General features: G+C 38.3%; 1 protein-coding gene across 2 annotated transcripts in view; it reads left to right on the top strand.

The window, feature by feature from the left end:
- LOC119797279 (E3 ubiquitin-protein ligase SMURF2) overlaps positions 1-25,620 on the top strand; it is a 100,679-nt gene that overhangs the window by 21,597 nt on the left and 53,462 nt on the right. The window contains exons 2-3 of one of the 2 annotated variants that reach the window (XM_038306294.1): positions 16,665-16,703; positions 16,929-16,994. In XM_038306294.1, coding sequence (XP_038162222.1) covers positions 16,665-16,703; positions 16,929-16,994 — 105 coding nt within the window. The remainder of the gene's footprint in view (positions 1-16,664; positions 16,704-16,928; positions 16,995-25,620) is intronic. The other variant, XM_038306295.1, reaches the window with a different exon arrangement.

Raw genomic sequence — 25,620 nt, 5'->3', positions numbered from 1 at the left:
CTTTGTTTTGGAGCAGGTTTGGCTGGAGGGTAGCATCAGTCTAATGTCACGGTTTTCCATATGTTCTTCTGTGGGCTTTGGTATTAAATCCCTTTAAAGGTCTGTTTTCTGGTTGTCTTTCTGTGGATCAACACTGTGTTGGGATAAATATAAACCATCTGGTTTCTGGTGTCTTTGGAGCCAGTTTGTTATGATTGTTAGAAGACTGAGTGTTGTACATCACTCTATTTATGACAGAGGCATTATTACACAATCATTTCATTTCCTCTTGGGATAATTGAATTAGTTTTAAGCATTTTTTAAATTGAATTTGAAATAAGTAAGACAAAATTGAATTGGATTTAACCAGAGATGGCTGCAATCGGCGATCAAATCCTAAAATGTTAGATTTTCCCCCTATTAATGAGATGCATCCAAAAGTTAGGTTAAAAAAAATGCACGTGCATGAGCCCATTTCTTCTCGTGCACGCCCTTTTTAAAATGTGCTATTCTCATAGCTCATAGAAGCTTACTGTATCCACATGCAGCAGGGACTATATAGTGGACTTAAAGGAAAATTCCGGTTTTTTACACTTTTAGCCCATTTTCTGTAGTGTCCAGGATGAAATCGAATGATCGACATCAAAATGTTGACAATTGGTCCTGTCTCTGCTATTTGGCTCATGCAGAATCCCCCCTGGCTGCTTCAGAATGGCTTCCATTGTGCATGTGCACTCTGTGTACCCCGACGTCGAGGTGCTAACGTCTCTATTAAACACTTTAAAAAACTCTGAAAATGGAATACGAAAGGTGGATTCTTGAGGAGGACATATTGGACTTTGAGTTTGACGGTAGAGGATACCGTCGCCAACTAGTGGTCTGGAGTGTGCACGCTTCAGATTCGAACGGGAAGCGGAAGTTTATAAGCGGTTGTGATGTATCGGAAAAAATAGTTCTGGGATTTACAAAATGCTAAATAAAACAAGACAGGAACGGTTTTTCTTCACGAAACTTTTTTTGGAACGTCATTGAACAGCGCTGACGACCCGGTGAGTAGCATATTTTAAAAAAAGAACGTTTAAGGTTGTTTTAAGGACATTATCGGACATGCACAATGGAAGCCATTCTGAAGCAGCCAGGGGGGATTCTGCATGAGCCAAATAGCAGAGACAGGACCAATTGTCAACATTTTGGTGTCGATCATTCGATTTCATCCTGGACACTACAGAAAATGGGCTAAAAGTGTAAAAAACCGGAATTTTCCTTTAATGGCAAACTCAGTTAACTGACCGTTTGGACAGACGATGACTGCTTTTGACTCCGTTGGTCACGTAACTCCTCCTCCTCCACTGCGCGGTGCCTGCGCCATTTTTGTTATTAGTCACCGCTGTCAGGTAGTGACAGCCTATGATGACAGCGGGCCGCTGTGACAGCAAATCCCTTAGTACTTTGTGAGGAGAGCTCTCCATGCAAAGCATTCTGGGATATATCTGCGTCTTCTGAAGGAGAAGGAGAAGATGATGAGAAAAAGAGAGCAGAGAAAGTGTGGACTGCTGGAAGAACTGTGGTGAACTAGTGAAAGAAAAGTGAAATGGTGTGTTCATAGATGACACTGCGCATTTTGAGTATGTTTGGCTCAACCTGCAGCTGTGAAGCAGGATTCTCCACCATGAACAGAATCAAAACATGTTTTTTAAATATTTTTTTATTTAAGAATTCAACGTATAACATAGGTGAATAAAAACCTCATTTTATTTCAGTGATAACTTATTTTTAAAGTAACAGGATTATTACTAAAAATGTCTCCAGACCTTTACGGGTTGATGATTTTCTTTATTCGGACCCAAATGATTTTCTATTTATTTATTTATTTATTTATTTTTTATTAATTTTAGATCAGTTACAATACAAAGAACAATCCTGTGCCGGTTTACACATACATACATTAAAAAAGGAAAAAAATAAAAATAAATAATAAGATAAAAAAAAAAACAAAAAAAAATATACTCCACATGAACCAGGAACAAGAAGTCAATCCTCTCACGTCCACCTCACCCCTTAGCCATCAGGAGAGGAGAACAGAAGCAAGCAAACATAAATAGTGCTATAAAAGGAAAAAATAAAATAAAAATAAGGACTAGAATCCTAGTGACCAAGCAGAAAAGACTCAAGGGGACCCCAAAGTGCCGAAAATCTCTGATCTGTGATTGAGATCGTGGGTCAGCTTTTCCAAAGGAAGGATAACAGATATCTATGTGAGCCACATATTTACTGTAGGAGTAGAAGGAGAGGTCCATTGTAATAAAATACATTTCTTGGCAAGAAATTGAAGAATTGTAAACAAGGATTTAGAATGTGCACCCATATGATTAGGGGAAACATTTAGAAGATAAAACACAGAAGACAAAAAGAAGCGTACCCCCAAAACCTTTTCAATCACCAAATGAACGTCCCTCCAGAAGGACCTCAGTAATTCACATGACCAGAATAGATGGAAAAAAGTACCTCTATGCCTCAAACATTTGCAACACAGATTTGAACGGTCGGGGGACATTCTCTGAAGACGAACAGGGGTATAGTAGGACCTATAGAATAGTTTGAAATTCAGTTGACCCAGCTGATTTTAGTTGGTTAACCCTGGTGTAGTTGGTTGGAAAGGAACTCTGGACTGCTGTGCTGAATCTGGACAGCCTTGGCTGTCATTACATGACATAATGCGAGTGAAAACTGTGACTACAGCCTTCCTCAAAAGATTTCACAAATGATGCAAACAGCAAAATTCCTTTATTATAAAACCCAAAACATTAAAGGTTTGTACAGTTGTATGCGTCACACAAAGTACATGTGAGTAAGTAGTGTATTTTCGTTAAACTCCCTTAGGCGTTCTCGTCCTGTCATGCAAAGGAATCAGTTTAGTTCGTAAGCTGTGCTAAATGAACTATCAACAGGAAGACTCCTGCTTTCTTTCCCTACCTTCTTTCTTACTCCCAGTACTGTTTGGACAGCACTTATCATGGTGACCGCTGACACACTTCCGCTTTAGCTTAATTGTCCTCTCTGCTTCATCCATTCAGTGTAGTCATGATTGGTCAGGATTTTGGATGGGCGTTGTTGAGTAGAAAGGTTACTAGGATTTATCAGTTTTTGTTCTCAGGTTGGAGGAAAATATAAGAAATGTGAATGCCACATCTTCTAAGTAATATAAAGCATAGCTTAACTTAGGCTACAGTGGATGGGGCCTTTGATGAGCTAAGCATCTTCAGAATAAGGGGTCTTACTAGGCAATTAGAAAGGAAGGAGACATTTCTCAGTTCTTGCAGAGATTTTAGCAAGCTTTATAGTCCTTAGAAAATATTTGGAATGACTCAAGATCACACTTGGCCTTTTTTTTTCTAGGTACAAAAAGAAAAAGAAAGCATGCATTGAACTTTATTGATCTCTCATTGGAGAAATTTACGTCTGCATTTAACCCATCCTCTTGGGGAGCAGTGGGCTGCCACCCTGGGGCGCCCAGGGAGCAGTGTGGATAATAATCGGATAGCCAGAGGTTCCTTAAAGAAGACTTTTAAAGAATATAACTTAGTGAAACAAAACCTTTCCTCCAGAGGAGTTCTGAATAGAGCATAATGACAGACGAAAAAGTTTTATTTATTTTTATTGCGAAATGTTTATATATTTCTTTCCAGAGTCTTTATACTCCAGTTAATGATTAAATGATTACTAAATTAGTTGACGATTATTTCATAAATCAATACTTCATGATTCATCTGATTGTTTCAGCCCTAATTAATTATTAACAAATAAGCAGCAAAAAGAAAGAAATGAAAGTTCCATGTAAAGTGCACTGGATTGTATATTAAAATAACCGATATCCGATCCAGGTATGCATCAGTGCATCGCTACAAGATACTGAGTCAGTTAATTCAGTGTCCACCCTGAGAAAATCCACTTCCAGTTTACAGCTTTCATCTATCTACTATCTATCTAATATTACCACATCCAGCATGTTTCACGACCACCGAACGGTTGAAAGAATACAAATGCACATCATTTTTTATGCTCTGTTTAGCCTTTCAGTCGTCTGCTTTGAGTTTGACTCTGTTGCAGCCTGAAGGAATCACAGATGTGTCGTAAAAATCCAGCTAGCTTCCTTTGATTCGATCCTAAATACCTCAGCGATGGTAAAAATAGCCAACTTTGAGGCCTTTGGTAAAGTATTCCCGGGCTTATATGACTAAACAATATATTCAATTCACTGGTTAAAAAATAAGATCTGATGTTTTTGCATCTGTTTTTCTTGTATCACATGATTCTTCCTTTTCAAAATGATTCTTTCTTCTTTTTCCCTCACCCGGGAAACATGCAGATATAATGGATCGTATCTGAACAAGACTGTTTTGTTTCAGTTTGAAAAGAACTGTATTTTTTTCCCCTTGGTAACCCTTTTTCCTTTTCTCTCACTAAAGATGATGCACTGGTGTATACTGTTACCACTTTTCCTCTCTGTTTGTCTAAGCCTTGGAAATAACTGATCTGAGGAACGGCACTAAAGGATATTCCTGGCAGTTTGGGCTTCCATGATCACTTTGCTTCCAAAGACTAAATCATATTTGTGTTATGTGATCTAAAGAAGTCTGCTCAAATTTGAATATTACATATTACATAAGAGGATTTGTTAAGGGTTTAATAACCAAGCCAAGGACGTACGCCTGTGGTTGTAAGTTGGTGTGTGGTTTTTGCAGAGCTGGACTGGTTCTCCCAAACTCACTTCTTCCTTATTTTCACTATAGTTTTAAATGATAAAGTTTGATGCCTTAATATTTTTTTTGAAAGGGTGCATACTTGCTTTGTCACATTTGCAGTTTAATCTCTAGAAAAAAGTGTTTTAAAAGGTGGGAAACATTTGCCTTGATCTCGCAATTTACCTCCGATGAGGAAAGAGAAAGTCTGCATGACTTTATTTGCTTATAATTATGAATACATTTTATTGAAAAAGTTGCAATACAACCCAGAGAAAGCTCTTTTTTTCTCCCTTTGTACTTCAGTAAAATTGCAAACACAATGAAGAGTTATTTTTATAGACTTTTCATTCAATATTTCTATAAAAAGTAGTAATAAATGAAGACGGATTGCTATTTTTTACTTGTAATTCAAAGGAACCCCTTACTAACACTGAGGTTAGTGTAAAGATTATTGTGCTTAACATAACCTGGTAGCAATTTTTTTTTTTTGGGTCATTGAGCTTAAATTTACAAATATGCTGTGGTTCTCATCCTATTAGTAGCGAATGATTTAAGTGTTAGAAGTCGGAAAAGGAGTCTCCTTGAATGCAATCTTCACAGATCTTTAGATTTAGGTCTAGAGATGATGTCATTGTTACAGTTCGTCTGCTTTACAATATTTTTGTACCGGGTTAAAGGTGGCATCCTTTAAAAAAGAACAACTGCCACCAGAAATACTGAAAAGATCAGACTTTTTTTAGGAAGATTATTTCAGTAGCTTAGTCAGACTCATCGAGATGAACAAAAAAGTCTATTATTTCCCAGCAGAACATTGACCAAAGCATCACACTATCCCCATTAGGGCTGGGTATTTTGGCCAAAGTCCTGAATCGATTCAATTTTGATTCAATCTGTTTTTACAATAATGAAAGTGGTTCAACTGTGTTTCAAAATACTCATGTATTTTATTTTTTTTCCTCTCATATTAAACACAAAGTGCAAACTTGTGAATTGGACAGTTTGTGAACAAAACTGTCTCAAAAGTGCAAACTTTCTGGTCAGCCTCCATTTGTTAATGTCTTCAGTCAACCTATTGGCTATATTTGTAGTTGTCTGGCTTGAAGTCATCTTGAGTGAACGTCACGCACGTCACGCTATAAAACGAATCGATCTCATTCCCTAGACATTGATTTTGCAAAAATGTAAAGGAATTGATTTAATATCGAATAAATCGATTTTTTACCCAGCCATAATCCCCATCATGATGAATTAATCCCATAGAGCCATAATCTGGTACTAGAAAATATTAAAACACATTAAACTCCTCTGTTTTAAAAACATCCCACTGAGATCAGGAATCTTCAAGATTAAGAAAATAAATTCTTACTAGACTGGCATCATCACAAAAAATGTAGGTAAAGTCTTAAAGCTTAACACTGTTAATGAATAAAGTAGTGAAATCAAAATAAAATGGTAAAAACAAATCCTTCAGTATAAACATTTTTCTTTCCTAAAATCAGTAAGCACTAGTTTTAGGTTAAAGTGTTACTCTAATGGGTTTAATAAAGATTTCCAAGGTTAGATTGGGCCATGGCACTGAAAGGGAACGTTTTTAGAACAAAGAGAATAACTTATGCTGACTTTTTAGTTTGCATAGGCCGACAAATAAAAAGGAAGAAGTTCAAGTATGGCCTTAGAAATTAAAGTGTGGCAATGATACTGTCTGTTTTTGCCAAGACCATCCATCCAACCTTATGCAGAACATAAAGCGACATTTTAAACCTATAAACTATCTTAAAACGCCACAATAAACAGCATTCAGCACATTAAAACTCTCAGGAGAAGCGTGCATGTAGAAAATGCCGCATTTATCCAGTGCAGACATAAAAGTAGCACTGGAGTAGTTGTAGTTGATGTTTTCCACCTGCAAAAAAAAATCCAAGATTGAATTTAAACTTCCTCCCCAGCTGTCGAAACTGTCAATTTAAAACCCTTAAATATTTAAATTCTTACACTATCAGTTTTCAAACCTTGAGCTGTTACAATGACTGAAGGATCCCTGCACTGGAAACGGTTTATCTGCACCTAAAGATAAACATTTGTAAGTAAAACATTAAAAGCCTGCCTGTAATTGATTAAAAGCGCTATTAGGAACAATATAAAACAGCGTCATCTGCATACATCAGTTTCCCTTGTGAAACACCAGTGACTATATGAAGATGTATGAAAGTTAGACTCCCTACTTGAACACACCGAGACCCATTGATAAAATTTGTGAAATACACATGGTTTTTGTGTGTTTTTCCTCCACATTTATATTTTGAAAAGCCAATGTTTATTGAACACCCTTTGCTACCCTTAAAGGAAAAGTCTGTTCACATTCAGAATACAAGCTTCTGAAATATTTTAAGTATGAAATTACTCTTCAATAAATGGTGTTTTTAATTAAGAGTAATTTCATTTGAATGTGCTTTACCGGAGACATCCATGTTTGTCAAAGAGCACTACTGCCACCTACTGGTTTGCGACGTCACGGTGCGGTAACGGCTGTTGATCAAGTCCCAGTGCTGTATCTGGTGTTTTTCACAATGCACTGTTATCCATGATGGCGACAACCAGTGCACTATGCAAAGGCAAATCCTCCCTCTTGGAGTTTCCAATCCAACAAGGAACCAGTGGAGGATCATGAATTGGAAAGTTTAGGTAACACATTTTTTTTTTTACTTTTTTCCTATGTATTACAACATCCAACTACCATGCATGTGGGCATTGTCAGTTTAACTATAGCTCTCGTGAATTTCAATGAAGTCCTCTTGAAATCTTAAATTGCTGTTGAAGGCAGATGTGTCTAGTAGTTTGCACTGATTTTGCTTGTAAAGCGGGGAGAATGGCGCTAGGCTTACCATACTGTGACGTCACCGCCGAAAAATGTCAGAAGTGAGATGTTACTATTTTTGGCCAAAAATGACCGTTCCTGATCTTGGTGATCGCGATAAAAAATATTTTTAGTTTTATACTGATTAACGCTAAATTCGTTAAATCAACGCAAACATATTAGTTTTAGGTATAGATAATGACCCATTGGTTATTCCTTGTTGACCGGACTTCTCCTTTAAATAAAAACCACCACAGCTTAAAGCATTCAGAATAAAACTACTTTATAAAAAGAGGTAGTCTTTGTGTGATAAAGTACCGTTCATCTGTAATGGAAGAGTGTTTCTAAACTGAAAACCAACCTAGACATGGCTGTCCTGGCATGGCAAATCTGTGAGCAGGTCTCTGGAAAAGATAGGAAATTCTTTGAGACTCGGTTGGTTAAATGGTTTAAAACGATAAGATTATAATAGAAAATCACATCAAAAGATGTTGCGATCACATGCAGATGTAGTTAGAATGCCTTCTTCTTTTGAAAATCATGAACTATCTAAATACAGTGGATAGGTATGGTGTTGGCAGCATCATGCCGTGGGGAATCCAGTTAGAATTGATAAGTGGAGTGAAATTCAAGACTATACAGGATCAAAACTTAAACTGCAGTCCATGTGATGCACAAAGCATGTCCAGCCTGTTCCACCTGAATTCTATTGAGGTCTTTATAAAACCAACTCTTTTAAGTTTCTTTTATTTTGACCTGTTGGTCACTTTGAACATGAGGGTTACATTAGACCTACTCTCCATAAACTGTGTCTGGTTAGGGCCTGTATGACGGTAAATAGCTGCATGTCTGTGAGCTTTTCATGCATGGAAACTCCAGCACTCTGCTAATATTAGCCTCCATCTGCTGCAGGCCCGGAGATAATAATCTACAGAGACCATGTGCAAGACTAAACACTGGAAACAGATCAGGAGACAGTTGAGACTTCACTTAGACAAAGAAAGACAACGGCTCGACTGGTTCGCTTATCGGCAACAACTCAGACATCTACGTTGTCATCTTCACTCTCCTTTCAGGTTTCCAATCCAAGAAAAGGCTCGGGAAGGAGTGGAAAGGGGAAAAGGAAGCTCTTTTGTTTATAGATTAACATTGTTGTGCATGAGACCGCGTGGTCCTCCTGGGCCTGGAGTCCAGACAGGGCAGACAAACAGGCAGAGGAAAGGTTGGGGAACAGGAGGGGAGTAGCTGGGGGAGGATGTTCCCTGAAGATGTCTCAGACTGTCTGGTGGTGCTGGGTCACTGAATATGACTGGAGGAACCAGGTGGACAGGAAGGGAAGGTCAGGACGCAGTCAGCTTGAGCTAGAGGCATGAAAAGATTTGTCTAGGTTCACACATTCTCATAGTTTCACACAAGCATCTAACCTTATTTATTCCTTTTTGGCTTTCTCTCATTAACCCTCGTTTCCATCTTGTTTAGATTCTAGGAACCCCGGAATGGTGGATTATTACCAGCAAGTCGCGTAGTTCCCACAGCCCTACTTCCTCTGCTGGAATGGTTAACCACAGTGTAGCAAAATAAAGAGTCTTCACTTCCTTTCCCATCATTTTTTTCCCCCTTTTTTGTCTCACTTGGGTGTCAAGGAGACCACAACAGTAGCAGTATATGTTAGGATCGCAGGAAATGAAAGTAGAGTCTTACTTTTATCTCCACTTAATCAGTGATGGCTGCCATGGCGACGCTCCCTCCTCTCTCTCTTGCTTGGAAGTCACGTGACGGTCCTCTCCCCAGGTGTTTGGCCTGCGCCTGGCAGCCCTCATTGATTCGCCTGCACAGTGAGACCCTTTATGTGTCAGCCTGGGAGAGACTCTGCTCATCCTCTCCCCACAGGTGGGACATTAACTCTGGCCACGCCGAGCTGCTGTTTCTGTCCGTCAGAAATAGTTGGAGGCAAACGAGGAAGCGTCGGGTGTATTAGTTGTCTTTGGGAAAACCTACTTTACTGTAACTCAGGAAAGGTTTTGGATTTGCTTTTCTGCAGCAGACTTAAGTCTTCAGATAATTTCCCCAAATAAATCAATTATGCAGTAGTTTTTTTGTTTTTTGTCATTCCTATTGTGGCTTTAAGGCAATAAAGCGTTTAAAAGCTAATTTTTTCTCGTATTTTGTAATATCTTTCCCACATAGTGGCCTTCCTCTTTCTGCCCCCCCATCATGACCCCTCCCCCATCCGTCCATGCTGCGCGCAGAATGAGAAACACGGACAACACAGAGACGCCTTCTTTCAGCTTTGCTGCAACACTGGCTGTCGCTATGACAACAGAGGATTTTAGATGGAAAGGGGGGGAATCAGCGTACCGTTTTTAAGTGTTGGCAGAATTTTTTCTTTTTTTTTTTAAGGTACCCATCTTATTTCTTTTTGTATGCTTGCTGGCCTTACAGATCACCAATTTGATCTCAACCGTCGCAGCGCTTGCTGTATGTGTTAACACGACCGGTTTGGTCCAGGGATCAGTCCAAGGCCTGGTTTAGTTGTCTTTCACAAACGGATCCCTCTATTTCAACTCCCAATTTTGTGCTCTTCCTTTTTTTTTTTTAACCTTTTCTTTTAATCGAACGTCACATTTTCTCTTCCTGCTTGTGGCATGTTGACCCGTCAGGCTTTCAGACAAGCAGCCTCCTACCAGCTCTTCTTCCAGCTTTAGCCTGTATTTTCTCATAAACCATTTTAACATAAACCACTTTTCACCTTAAAATGCTTTTGCTGGATTTTGTGTAGCTGGAGTGGGAAACTTTACTGCATTTTATGATTCGATTATTATTCAGAAAGCAACAAAATTCGAATTGTAACCTCTGTAAATTTCAAATCTTTGTTGTCTGCATCTTCCTGCAGTGGAAAAAAATATTTATTTCCCTCACCCCCGGAAATGCAGGGTTATTTCTTTGCTAAAAACTAGCAGGTATCTTTCACTCATAAACTTAGGAAAAAAAAACTCCTTTCTAAATAATTTTTTTCCTAATCAGTCCAATAATAAACATCCAAGGTTGGTTTCACAGCTCCTCAGGGGGGTTTCTCCCTGTTTTAGGGAAGACTTTCAGTGTTCAACGGTTTTTACTCTGTTTGCAGCTGTAATTCTTTCTGGCCCTTGTATGTTTTCATAAGGAGTTTATTTAGGTATAATTGTAGTGTTGCCTTCCTGCTGTGTGGCTAGCTGAGGGCTGCTAATGCACTCACATGAGGGTCTGCATTTTTTCCTCAGCTTAGTTTGCTTAGCTGACTGCTCTCTACGGCTTTGTACGTGCTCTAAATAGTCATTTTTCTAAGTTATTTTTTTTATCTTTCTGTCTATGAAGATGGATTTTAGCTCTTGGCTGCAGGTTTTTGGGCTCAGGACATAAGTTAAGATTCTTTCAAGTTCCTTTTTTTATAGATTTTCTACCAAAATCCATACTTTAACCATAAAGTATCATTTTTATCATGTGTCTTTTCTGTATCTGTTAGTCAGTCGTTTTGTAGTATACAGAAAGTGACAGCTGTCCACTGACTGCCACAGACAAACAGAGGGTGTCTCCGGACCCTCCATGTGCGCGCGCCTGTGTGTTCGCTAAGAATGTGACAGAAAGCGATGCATACCAGATGTTTCAGAAATGAGGTGGGTTTCACTAGAACGTAACACATTCCCAGGGATGTTTGTGGAAAGAAATTCTTCCTCATCTGTTGAGCATGTTCTGCAACACCACGAGCCCCCTCTATCCCCCCCACCCACCCCCTTTAAGCATAGCTGCCCATCCAGCTTAGTCGACTGTTTATCCGTCTACCTCCTTCGCTTTAATCTTGCATGGGAGTTGGGCTTTGGTGTGAATTTTACACCACAAGTATATAAATATTGACGTGAGTAAAGTTGGTGGCTAAGGTCCTTAAAAAGCATGACTGCCGTCACTGTTTGAGTCCCGAGTTAAAGTGATTCAGAGAGACATTTGACATGGTGTGAGCGTCTGAGTATGTTTGGCATGGAGAGGAGGGGTATAAAAAAAGCGGGGACTCAGGACTAAGTCGCTTAAGCTCTATCTTAATACAATGGGGAGGGGGCTTTATGCATTCATGTTTGTAAAGCTGAAGGATTTCCACCTGACAAGCCAGATTTAGAAGGAAGACTTCATATCTCTGTTATTTATAAACTCTGGTTTAATAGGTTGTAAAATCATTAATTTCTCTTGATGATTTTCAGTTTCTTGCGTGGAATCTCCAAACTTAATTGTAGTTTATTATGTTTTATAGATAGACAGGCACAAAGTAGTGCAAAATATAGGATTTAGGGAAGTAGTTCCTTGTAGAGATTGACCAATTCTGGTGTTTTAAAGCCTATACAGGTTGTTTTCATATTGGTTGAGTCCAGTGGCGGCTGGTGAAAAATATTTTTGGTGGGGCTGATATAGCCCAGTGTATGTCTCCAACTAATCCAGAATAAGGATTCAAATAAACAATTGGAAATTAAATACACTTTAACAGTAATGATTTAATTTACTATATAATAACAGTAACAGTGATGATTTGGGTCACTGTGACGAGGTTCTTTGGCCTCCATGAATCCAGTCTCAGTCGGGTTACCGGTGTTGGTGATTTATTGAGCTCAAAAACCCAAAACAGGGTGCAAAAGAAACTAAACATGTACAAGATACTCTGGGCCTCAGCCTCCCTCCAGTTACCAGCAATGTAACAAAGAAACAGAAAACAAAAATGGCCGCTCTTCTTCCCACAGCCCTCATTAAATAGTTTAAGCCCCTCCCCTCAGGCTCTCTTATTTCTGATTTCTTCTCATTAATCAGTTTTGTCCATATATTACCTCCACAAACAATTGATGTACAAAAACAAATCATTTTTACAACTTAACTCCTTTACACAGATTCATTGACTTATTCAATTACACCAAACTTTTAAACATAAAATAATAAAAAATATATAATCTGACAAACATTTAGCGAGTCAAGTGTTGGTGACGTCACTTCCGCATTCCAACAACTGTGTCGTTTTATCCGCTTACTGAGCGTTGCCTCGGGTTTTAACCCAGCAAAGACGCCGCCAGACAGAAGATGACAAGTCCCCGTAGCATAAACACGTACACACCCCAAAATTTGTTTTGCTTATAGGTACACACTCTAGAGAGTAAAAATGACATTTATGAGTTAATTTCTAAAAATATATTTTACGTTTCTCTCTTCTTATCAGGGAGGGCGGTGCCCCAGCGCCCCCTATGGGCCGGCCGCCACTGGTTGAGTCAATCATATACATCTGCTCCTGATTTATTTATTTTTTTTAAATTGCTGTATGTTGATTTTTCAGGCCAATGTTGTCTTCTTGGACATGGTTGTAGCTCCTCCTTAGGCAGATTGTCCAACCACTGGCCTGCTCCTTCCACTTTGCTTCTTTTTCCTCTTGTGGCCTGTCTTTGTTTTATAGTGTATATCATGTATTAATAGGCTGCTGTATTTATTCCCTTTTCCACTGAAAACCCTGAAATTTAAAGACTCAGGATTTGTATTACCCAGGTTATAGACTCGTAGGTAATTCGGAGTGCTTTCCCATTTCCCTTGAAGCCTTGGCGACTATTCAAAAATCTGATTATAAATACCTTTCTTTGTCACAGCTTCAAAAAGCTAATTCCTTATTCCATTTTCTTTTTTACTTGCGTTTCAAATCTTTCTTTGTGGTTGCATTTTCTTTTTACTTTACCCTCTCTTCTGTACCCTCTCCATTTTCTATGACCCTTCTGGTTCCTGAGTACACTTAAAACCAGTTAAACCAATTACTGTTGCTCCTCAGGTGTAACCACCTCCTTTATTGGTAATTTTGTGAACCAAGTGTAGAGGTCTAACCTTAGAAAGTCTAAGCTTAAAAAGTTTATTTAAGACAAAAAAAAAGAAACATATCAACCTGCATCTGGCCAGTGTTGCATTTGCATTCTTTTATTTCAATATACATGTAAATTTTAAATATTTAAAACACAAACGGAAAACATTTTAGTTAAACTGTGATTTATTAAAGTCCATATACATAAACATATTTATATCAAGTAGCTTTAAACAGTGAATTTATTGATTGAAGGATTTGCACAACCCAATGGACAGCATCCAACTCGGGATCTCTCTTTCAGCGTTGTCAGCATAGTTTCATGAAAAAAAAAATTTATTTGTACATGTATACAATTGGTTGCACTCCACTAAATTGGGTTTACATTCAAAGCTAGTTTACGGAGCATGTATATTTCTTCTCTCTACAATGAAAAATCTCCAAACTTTCAGGCGAAACATTACATTTTATATTCTGGCACAGTTTTTACTAACCTGGCAAACCAGAGGATACATACAGTTCAATTTGAATTCTACACTTATTAATCTGGGGAGTCTCCTTGTAGAACCACTCTAAGAACATATTTAACTAGAAAAACACTCTGAGAGCATAGACCTCCACAAAGCAGCAAATTTTGCTTCAAATTGTGACTTACTAGCCTTATAATCCAGACTAAATGTGAGATTAAATGTGTAATTTAGTCTGGCCCCGATAAATGAGACATCGGAAGATTGTTGATGAGAACAACCCGTTGTTTATTAAACCATGTCTGTGCATATTGGCCAACGCTCTGACCATTGAGCACAACTGCTTTGACGGAGTAAGTGCGACAGAAGGCTGGTGGAGGAGTGTAAACAAACAGGGTGTCGGCAAATATGTCGTAGAGCCTCTTCCTGCTCACGTTTCAGTGAAAACCCCAAGTCTAATCCTTCCTAACCTGATTCCAGAGCTGAGTCAAATGAGAACTGTTCAATAGTTGTTGCCATCTTCCTTGTTGTGCTTTCTCCAGCGTCGCGCAGCTTACAAAACATATCTCTGCGTTGTGATGGCCCGCCAGTTCTAGGGCCTGGGGCATTGATCAAGGCTGGACCACTCGCAGGCAAAAAGGATTTTGGCCGCTGGCTGGTGGGGCTTGTTTACTAAGCTAGTTACTTACACCTTTACCTGAAATTTGTGCATGGTTTGGATCAGGCTTTTAGCTAGCAATGCATACGGGCATACATTGCACACCCTTTACTAAAAAAAAATATAAATTGTACGCCCTGTTTTTGGGATGTACAACTTTGGTATGCCCTAATTTTCCCCTGGAAACTTCGGTCAAATGTTGTTGCACCTAAAGATGTGATACACCATGGTGTACACCCTATGAAATATTTCTAGGTAAAAGCCTGATCTGGAGCATTACCAAATTGTAATGAATTGTTCCTTTGCATGAGGCGCACCTTTGGTAACAATTTCCTTAAAATACTTTAAGTTTATAAATAGGGCACGCTGTGTGTCTGTAGCCTCTGGTGTTTGTTCTGCTCTCACCTAAACAATCCAAACTTAATAATGATGAGCTGACTAGACAGAGGAAGTTTTGAGGTGTACTTGCCTGCTAAAAACATTGTTTAAATTACATTTTAATACAGATAATGACCGATTGACTGACCAACGTTAGGGTTGCAGTTAGGTGGAGATAATTCTTCTTAACCCAGGGCTCTAACTGGTCAACACTGATTTGACAGTAAGCCATTCCTGGGCAAACTGGCTCTATAGGTAGATGTATTGAGGTAGATGTATTGAGGTGTACATTCTCGGTTAAAAACCTCTTGAAACGTATTCCATAACAAGCAACATTTGTACACTCACCTTCACGGGTTACTGCCACTTCTGGTGGAATAAAGCACTGCAGCTCTATATAAACCACCCCTCAAAAACCTAGAAAGTACTTGATCTTTAGTGGGAACGAAGCCACAGGAATTTAAAGCCGCAGAAGTTGGAGTGAAAACGGAAAAGGGGCTTTTGAGCACCATTTTGGAGCTAGAGGAAAAACGGGCCTAATATTGGTAAGGATATCCCTACTTCATGCTGTTGTTTGTGCACTAAATTTGTCTAAAAAAGCTTCCAGACTACGGCTAAACTTATGCTGAGATCCCACATGAGGACTCAATTCAGTTTGCAGTTTGGGGATTTTTTTAAAGTCACTTGCTGCATAATGCTTTGCATTGGTACATAACAGTCCAATACCTCGCAGGTTGTCATCGAAACGCGACACATGGTGTAATTTTCAAGGAAGTGTATATTGTCGTTCATTTGGATGATTCATCACTAATAATATTTTGTACCAAAATATTGGTGCACAGGCTGTCGTACCTCTACAGTTAGCCCAGGTGATGAAAAGCAGAGCAGGTTTCAAAGAGGTGTGGACTATAAATAATCAAACGTTATTACTGCCAACACCAGCTGTGGCGTGAGAACAGGTTTATGCAGCATAGAAGTCAGAGCAGCAGCAACATTCGCCGGGCATCATGGAGACTTTACAGAGGAGAAAAGGGGTGAAATGCCAGCGATGAGGTCTTTATTGTTGAACCTCCCTCTGCTCTTGCCTTTGAGTCACTCCAGCTGCAGTTTCAAGCGTTGCCGCCGAGCAGATGTTACAACTCAGTCAATTCCTCTGCTGCGGCGAAATGGTCTTCAAACAATTTCAAAAGGAATATGATGAAAGAAAACCACACATTGACCCCTTTAAGCCTTTTCCTGATACTTTCAGAATGCATCATCTCTTTTTTTTTCTTTCCTTTTTTTTTAACCCAGAGATCCAGACGCACTGATAATCCGAACCACTTAGCTCCTTTACTAGAGGAAAACAGTTTCCATGTGCCTGACTCACTGGCTGTAACTCTGAGCTGCAGACACCCAGGTGGTTTAAAAGCTTCCTCATCAATCCTTACTTTACACCAGTGGATGTCAGTAGCTGTTCTTTGTCACCTAAGCAACGCCTTCCACGCTGCTTACAGTGGAGCATCAGGATCAAACTTTCCTGCAGGCGAGCTGCTTATGATGGAGACAGTTTTTTTTTTTGTTTAACTTTTCATTGTTCCATTGGAAGGAAAAAAAACTGTTAGTTGCAGCAAAATAACCATTAACTCATAAAGCTCCTTAAATTACAGTTTTACCCTGCAAAGCAAGAATATAAACCCTTTCATTCTTTTTGTAGTTTGCTGGAACCTAACGATTTACTTTTTCTTTTCTTTTCTAGTCCTGTGTGCCAAAAACCTGGCAAAGAAAGACTTCTTCCGTAAGTAACCGACTTTTTCGTTTCTTTGAAATTTCCATTTGTACATTTTTTGTTTTATTAATCTGTTCAAGGTGTTCCCCTTTAAGACTTGTGGAAATTTATAACAGACACTGTAAGGTCCTGTTGATTCTAAGGATATGTAAGACTGGTGAAGTGTCTGCTGTAGACATTAGAAGCTCTCAAGGTTCTACACATAGAATAGAAATGTCCTTTATTGTCCCACAGTGGGGAAATTCCGGATTACCAGCAGCAAAGTGAAAGGCAAATGGAAGCATGCAGATTCACACAAAGGTAAAACAATCTAGAAAATAAGAATAATAGACTGTACAGTAAGGGAAGAATATTGTACATGTAGAACAGATGGCTTTTTTTCAAACAAGTATAAGAACTGTGCAATGGAGTTTGGGGCAATAAAGAAATGTGCAAAACGTGTATTTACATTAATGCATTTAAAACACCGGGATACTGTTTACTAGACTGAAAAAAACAAACATGCAAAGCTGAAGGGATGTAAACACTTTCTGGGTTTGTTAAAGGCAGTGATGGTTATAAAGGTGCTGAGAGGAAGGATCTGTGATAACAATCTTTACTGCACCTATGGTTCCACAGCCACTGACTGGAGAAGCTCTAGAGGCAGCAGCCATTTAAACATATGTGAATACTTTTCTCCATGTGTTCTGAAGTAAAGATTTGTTTTGCAGTGATGGGCAGTAGCGCCGCTACATGTAGCGAAGCTATTAGTTTAACTACATTTTGCAGTAGCTTGACCGTAGCGTCGCTGCTTTATTTATCAAGTAACTTTCCTGTAGCGACGTTATTGTTTTGATCAAGTAGCGACGTAGCGTCCACAAACGCTACAAAATCCAGGGCAAAACTAAGAAATGAAACCAGGTTTTCTATTTCTAAACAACAATCAGCCACAAAACTACTGTATATAGCAGTTTCAGCTGACGCTCTTATAAGTGGCGTAGTAGCACAGGCACACTCCGTAGGGTTAAACAAGCGCACCCTTTCCGAGTCTGTCGTTCTATTGGCTGGAAAGGTTGCTAGGCAACGATCCAACAGGAGTCTGAGAGAGAGCAAAACAAATCCGCAAGCAGAGCCTACGGGTTTGCGAGCGTAATAGAGCGCGGTTTGTGCGCGAAGAGAAGGAGGCAAGCGAGAGGAGAAAATATCTGTGATAATATAGAAAATATCTGTTTAAATCTGAGAGAAGAAACAAAGATTTAAGAGAGAAGAGAAAATATTTGAGAGAGAGCGCATGTTTTGAGTGTGAGCATTTTAAGTTTTGAGAGCAAGAAGATGAAATTCTTTTCTCTAATTGAAGTTATGTGCTCTTGCATTATGGCAGGATAATTCTCCCAAATGTGCCACTAAGATACTCTAATTAGAGAGCAGTAGTGAAACTTCGATATTGTATTTTCATGGCCTAGTTTACCTGACAGGATAATTACATAAATCTGTTTTTAGGCTTTGCACAGATAAGATTTTTTATGGAGGAACAGCTCTACCGTATATAAAATAAATACATAAATAAATAAATGCTCAATAAATAAATAAATAAGCATTCAATTAATTGCCTCCAAAAATACAATGAATAAATATGTAGGTAGAAATTAAATTATATGGTGAGACATATATATATATGTATCTCTTAATTAGCTTCTTTATTTTTTCACCTTCTTTTGTAAACAGTTTTGTTTGTTACTTGAATCAACTGTTTAATTGAGGTCTGAAGAAGTTTTCTCTAAGGGAAACCCTAAAGAAATAAGATGCCTTTTGTAGGGTTTTGTTTTCCCTAGAGATGTCCATTGAATGTAACCTCATCGCCATGTCTCCATGTGTAGAACACTACACAGTACCTTTCATTTGGTTCTAATAACAGCAGATTGTTTACTAGTTTGTCTACTAGTAAATACTTTAGTTTTTATTTTAATATGCTGATCATAAAGCAATGTTTACACTGTGATATGTCATTGGCTGATCTTTAATAAATGTTTTAACCAGTGTGTCAGACTCATTTTGAATTGATATTAGGTTGGTACAACATTAAGTAGCTTCTGATGTAGTTAAGCTACTTTTAACACATTAGTGTAACTTAGCTTGCTATAATTCTTTAGGTGGTAGCTTTTGTGTAGTGAAGCTTAATTTATTGTTGAGTAACTGATAGCTTAGCTCACTACACTGGACAAGTAGCTTGCCCAACACTGTTGTTTTGTCCCTTTTGTTTGCTTCTTTTTTTGCTTAATTCTGAAGTGTGCCATAAACAGATTCTCCGCCTGGTAAAGATGTGTAAAAATAAAAAATAAACCCCAGCTATTTTTCTTTTTCTGTTAAATAATCTCACTCTGTAGCCAGTATAATCCTAGCATATAGATGCTTTAGAGGTTCTCAAACATTTCAGCCAGTGGCCCCAAAAAAGAATCCCCTAAAAACACATATTTAGATCAATTTATATCTATTTATTAAACAAACTAAAGGTAATTATATTTATTTCAATTCAATTCAGTTTGTTTATATATCGCTAATTGAAATCACGTCATCTCAAGGCACTTTACAGAGACAATTCAACCAGATCAAACAGTCAGATTGGTTTGAAGTTTTCTATCTAAGGAAAACCTCCTAATTGTATTGACTCATTGCTTCGAAAGCAATCCCACACACCAAGCATGCTTGTTGCGACAGTGGAGAGGAAAAACTCCCTTTTAACATGAAGAAACATCCAGGAGAACCAGGCTCAGTGTGAGCGGCCATCTGCTGAGGCCAACTGAGGTTCAAGGAGAGAGAAGCAAAATACAAAAAGGTAACTGTCAACCAGCTCCACAGGCGGCCCCATCCAGGAAACACACAGCCAGGCAGACGCGCTCCGAGCCAGCTTCCATGTCAGAGGATGAAGAGAGCACATCCATTTAGTCACAGTCAGAGAAACAGGACTACACTGTAGTGAGCCAAGCTCCAACATCTTTAAACAAAGGTGTTGATGGCAGCGTCACAGCTGATAATTCTCTCAATATTGGTGTCACAGACAAACAGGAACAGTCCAGATGAAGCTGCTATAATGAGAAAGAGCAGAGAGAGCATAATGTTAGAGATTGAACTAACAAATTCTACAGAATGGGAGAATAGAGATGGAATGAAGCGGAATGATTAGAAGTGGTCCCTATGTCCTCCAGCAGTCTAAACCTATATCAGCATAACTATAGAGATAGCTCAGGATAACCTGAGCCACTCTAACTATAAGCTTTATCAAAAAGGAAAGTTTTAAGCCTAGTCTTAAAAGTAGACAGGGTGTCTGCCTCATGGACTAAAACTGGTAGTTGGTTCCACAGGAGAGGAGCCTGATAACTAAAAGATCTGCCTCCCATTCTACCTTTAGAAATTCTATGAACCATTTTAATTGTATTTTTAATAGCAATTCTACATCCAATCATTCAAGGGTGTGTTTTACAATGTAATTTGGGAATATTTAATATCTGAATGTACTTACATTCAGATATCATGAGGGAATCACATTACGATGGTTAAGAAAAAAAAAAAACATCTTGCGACCCCCAACTTTGCTTTAGGAACCCCTGCTTTATAGGCTGAAAAAATGTCAAAATAATATGATTTAAAAGAGCCAGGCACTACTTATTTTAATCTGTCCTAATACTTTTATAATACATCTTACTCACATGTTAAGACTTGCACTTCAAAAACGATCTAGAAGAAAGTTAAAATAAAGGTTAAAAGTAAGTGTACCCTTACCCTTTACCCTTCATTTGAGTAGGTAAATAAGATGATTTTCCAATGGAATGAGATTTTTTACTCGTATAATAAGATTATTAGATAATATGCCCTTGAAATAAGACAATACACTTGTTTTCTTTTTTTATTTTAAATGCAAATGGTTTTGTTCCATTGGCAAAGCGTCTCACTTAAGTCCTCAATTCAAGAAAAAATGTACTTATTTTAAGAAAAAAATAACTTATTTAGGTCTACTTTTTTTGCAGTGCAGTGCTCTCGCATGACCTTCTCCGTCCTTAGACCTAAAGTCTATAGAAATTGTAGAAAGATGAACAGTCAGAGAAATATGTCTCTGTGTGATCAGACGTCATGAATTATAACTGAAGAAAGCCAAAAGTTTGGGGCATTTTCTTTTCTAAAGAGCTTAACCAGTAATAATAATTGTGACACCTAAAGAGCTGTTATTCTCAACATTAAAGAAGTTAAAGTTGAATTTCTTATACAGTTCTCATTGTACAGTACGTTTGTGCTACAGAAAACAAAACCTTTTTTTTATGAGGTTGGAACAACATGTGGCTGGTGCTGTGCCTAGTCACTTTGGACAGGCTGCAGACTGAATTTCCTAATACCCTCCTGTTGGGTGTTGGCAGAGTTTTGGTGTGTTTGGGGCAGGCTGTCATGGTGAAAGAGCATATAAAGTTCCTCCACCCTCTTGGGTGGTTTTTGTGCCACCCATTCCTGCCATTCTGGTGTTATAGAGTGAAGGATAGATTTACACTGAAAGTTATCAGGAGGGCAGAAACAAAAATATAAACTCTGCCACCTTCTTTGTGCACATGCCGTATAGTTCACCCAGTATAAAGAAAATGATCCATGCTTCCCTTTCTTCTTTTTCAGCTCCACTCAATTTAGCTTTTTTATAACTGGATAAGCGTCATTTCTTCTCTGTACAGGCGACAGAGATTCCTGGTCATGTTAACCTGATGCTAATTATGAAAATATGATTGATTTCCATTTTTTTTCCTCAGAGGGTCAATATGTTTATGGCTGCAGGAATAAAAACGGAACCACATGTTTTTCACATTAATATTCAGTTCTCTACATTCATAAAATTTATATTTTCTACTTTGATCATGTGCTGGTGAAGATTCCTAGTCATCCAGGTCATAGTCATTCCGTAAAAGTTTAAAAAACAATCCACTGGACTTTGTTTCCAAGGTTTGAAGACGTTTCGCTTCCCCTCCAGGAAGCTTTCTCAATTCCAGACATTTTGAATTGAGAAAGCTTCCTGGAGGGGAAGTTAAACGTCTTCAAACCTTGGAAACAAAGTCCAGTGGATTGTTTTTTAAACTTTTACGAAATACTTTGATCGTTACATGTACATAACTGTGGATTTCTATATTCTCTGGCTTCCACGCTGTATACAGCAGCAGAATATAATGTTTAAAAAACACAAGAGAATTGGTTAGATGAAAAACCTCAAAATGGCCCCATGCTATCCATGGGATTTTCTAGCTGAAAGGTTAGCTTGAGCACTTGCTGCTCCAATGATTATTTTATTGTTCAAAAATCTCTGCCTTGATGAAAAGCATCAGGACTCTATGTGGTCATCTAACCTGACTCCGCCAGATGGATTTGCTCCGCATATCCATCTGGAAACCTTCCGTAGAAGTAATTTTGGGAAGGGGCGAAAATACTGGTTAGCTGATTGGCCTATGTTGGTGATAGACGGGCCAAATAAACCAATCAGATCAACGAAGCATATGACGTAACAGAGCAACAATGAAGAGGAGCCAATTGATAGATCAAACTCTTGCCAAAACCAGTCAGGAGAAGAGCAAAAACATCTTTTCCTCTGAGAAAAGCCTCCAGAGCAGTGTTTTGCTCTTCTTTCAGTGAAGAAATACTCTGTAGTTCTGATAAAACTTGCTCGATAGCCACGCTAACGCTAGTTTAATCGGCTGAAGCCGCCATGTTCTTTAGACTGAACTGTCGCGCTTCTCGTTGCGTCACACCTCAACCCGCCTCAAAGCCAACGCTGATTGGTCGTTTGTTTGGTGAACGGCTCCAAATTTTCTTTAACAGAGAGTCTCCAGACTGATCTGCGAGTGAAATCTTGAAAGCTCGCGAGATCAGGATGGTCTCACGAGGCTAATGGTCATCTGTCCACAGTGGCCATTTTATTGTTTACTGAGGTCAAAAATTGGCCCCACTGTCTACATTAGTGTGACAGTCTCCTATATGACCTTATGACCTTCCTTGATGGTGGGCTTCTTAGATTTTATGTTTAGTTTTAAAAAGTACGAATGATATATATTCTTTAGACTTCTAACTGGCTGTAATCAGTATCATACAATGGCCTGCAAATGATTCACACCCCTATGAACACGTTTCTTTTACATTTTGTTACAAACTCTAACATGCTTTTATCAAGATTTTGAGCATCAAATGGATGGTCTTATGATCTGTTAATGAGAAAAGATTTTGATCAGTTGGCAAAGACTGTAGATTTAAAGAGTTTCTGGATACATGCCACCAAGCATGCAGCTCTTATTGCAGTGAGTCGCATCAGGTAAACAGAATATAAAAGTAAATCACACGTCATATGAATAGAAACATTGCATTTGTTTTTGTTGTTTTTTTCATTAAACAAAGTCCTGCTGCTCTTTATTGGTCTTTCACATAAAATCACACCAAAATATATTGTTTGTTTTAGGGATGCAGTGATGCTGATGTCAGCATCAGGCCTGATACCATGTATTTTTACTTGTATCTGTAAAAGCTCTCTGATACTAAATGACTGGTGTGATGCCATATTCAGGAATTCATTATATTGTGACCAGTACTCGAGTAGAGGGGGGATGAGGGGGGGATGGTATCCCTTCTTAAATGACCATCCCCCCCATACAATCCCCTGTGACATTTTGTCACTGAATGTGTACATTTTTACTATAGATTCACAGTAATTTCAATAATATTGCCCTTTCAACATTTGGCAGGCTGTGCGCTTATGAGTAGCCTGACCAAATTACGGTGGCCCAGAGGGCACACACGATTTTGTTTTCAACCTCAGTGGTGCAACCAGCGGAGCAGGTGACTGTGTTCTGAACAGCATCACGGAGAAGCTGCAAAGACGACTTGAGGGAATGTAAAAATAAGGAGGGAAGGGAATCTTTGGCAGGTTCCCGAGATCTAGAAATAATGTGCAAGTTTCTCCACATAATCATACCTGTTCTCTCTTATTGTTGTATGTCTGGGACAATAAATGTGAAAATAAGGATGGGAGGGAATCTTCGGCAGGTTCCAGGTTCTAAGTTTAACAAATAAAGTGTCAGAAATGATCTAGAATGGCGTTGATCGCAAAATGGGGAATTTGCATCCACTGAGCAGAGAATTTATTCATCGCACGCTGACTGTAGCACATCGACTGAAATGTCTCTCTGTAAAAGTAAAATCCTATTGATTCAAATTTATCTGTCCAACAAAACTATCAATTTTGAGGCATCAATGTATAAGAAAAAAAAAAATTAAGAATATGTTTAAAATTTCCCTGTCGTTCATATTTCAATCCGTTTTCTCATCAATGGACGGGAGTTTAGGGAGATGCGCGCTAACGCGACAGGGGAGGTAATTCTAGGTACGACAGATGAAACCCGGAGGAGAGAATCGAAGGTTTGAAAAATGCATTTTAATTTAAGACGCGTGTTAAGATTATTATCTTAAAGGAACTGCCAAATGGGATGTAAATGTCTGGCCCATGGTGATAAATGAATTGAACGTTGAAATCTGACTGCAAGGTCCCTCGTGTGACGTGCAGAATTACTGTTGTCCAATGAATGGTAAATATAGTTCCACTGACCTGTTAGTTAATATAATAGTTTTAACTCATTCATTGCCAGCATGTAGCCGAGCTTATGTTAAATTAGCCAATAGAAACAATACTGATTTTCTGATAAAAAGTCTATCTTATAAAATAATGAATGAATATTTGAAAGGAGATTTTATATAGGCTTATTTCATTTTCAGGCTAATTCTAATGTATTTGAATTTGTAAGCATTTTTTTTTTCAGTTTTTGGAAATTATTTCAGCTGTTTTAAATGTATTGATTGAATTTGATTAAAAATATACTTGAAAGGATTCAGATATTCATTTGCAATTTTTTGTGAGGTTTTGTTTCAAATCTTAATAGATTAATTGCCAAAAGATTTTTCAACGTAAAATCTAAGTCCTACCATGACTATGAAGCTGATCCCAGTGGGAAATGAGTCCCTAACTATGTAGGGGCAGTGATAGCCATGCCAGTGCAGGGACTGACTGCAGTTCTGCTAATAGGTGCCTCAGTCAAGTTCAATGTATACCTGACATGTAACAACCATACCATGCATATTCCTTTAGGTCAATAGAATATATTCATTAGGCTATGTATGCTTCCTGGAAAAAAAATCCACCATCCAACTTCTTTTTTTAGTTTTTTTTTACAACTCAGCTACTGGTTGTGACTCAAGGGGACGCTTTTTTCTGATTTTCCTCAAAGATTTACTATCTACTAACTAGAGGTGTGGGAAAAAATCTATTTGGCAATGTATCGTGATATAACAGCAATCTCTCAGTTTCTGATGTCGATGTTATAAAGACATTTCTATTTAAAACAGTGAGGGGGAAATGGGCTACCTCTGCATCGTGACACTGGCAGATAGTGCTGTGCAGCCCTTTTGTTGTGTGCCGCAACTTTTCCGTAGCTGAGGCAGTCACAGTAGAAGACGTTGACTGACTCAAACAGTATTGATTCTGATGAACATAGACAGCACTTGTTTTTTTATCTACACATATCATTTGAGAGCTGGGTAAATATCGCAATATATTGATTTTGCAATATTTTGATAGATTAATCAATTATAGAATTAATCATCAACTAATTTTGTAATCGATTAATTGTTAATTGGAGAATAGAGAATGTAAAATATGCCTTTAGCTGATAGAGTGACCCACTTAGAACAGTAATTATATCAGAATTGTATAAAAATATATAAACATTTTGCATATAAGATTGAAATAGACATTTTTGTTTGTCAATATGCACTATCCAGAACTCCTCAAGTGGAAAAGTTTTAGTTTCACCTGGTTTCATTTCGTAAAAAAATTTCTTTAAGGAACCTTTGGTTATCCAATCATTAAAAGAGAAAATAATCA

Source organism: Cyprinodon tularosa, unplaced genomic scaffold, assembly GCF_016077235.1.
Source record: "Cyprinodon tularosa strain WSP-4 unplaced genomic scaffold, ASM1607723v1 ctg579, whole genome shotgun sequence".
In the NCBI taxonomy this organism is placed as follows: domain Eukaryota; kingdom Metazoa; phylum Chordata; class Actinopteri; order Cyprinodontiformes; family Cyprinodontidae; genus Cyprinodon; species Cyprinodon tularosa.
The sequence above is the reverse complement of the archived record's forward strand: the minus strand, read 5'-3'. Positions and strand labels throughout refer to the sequence as shown.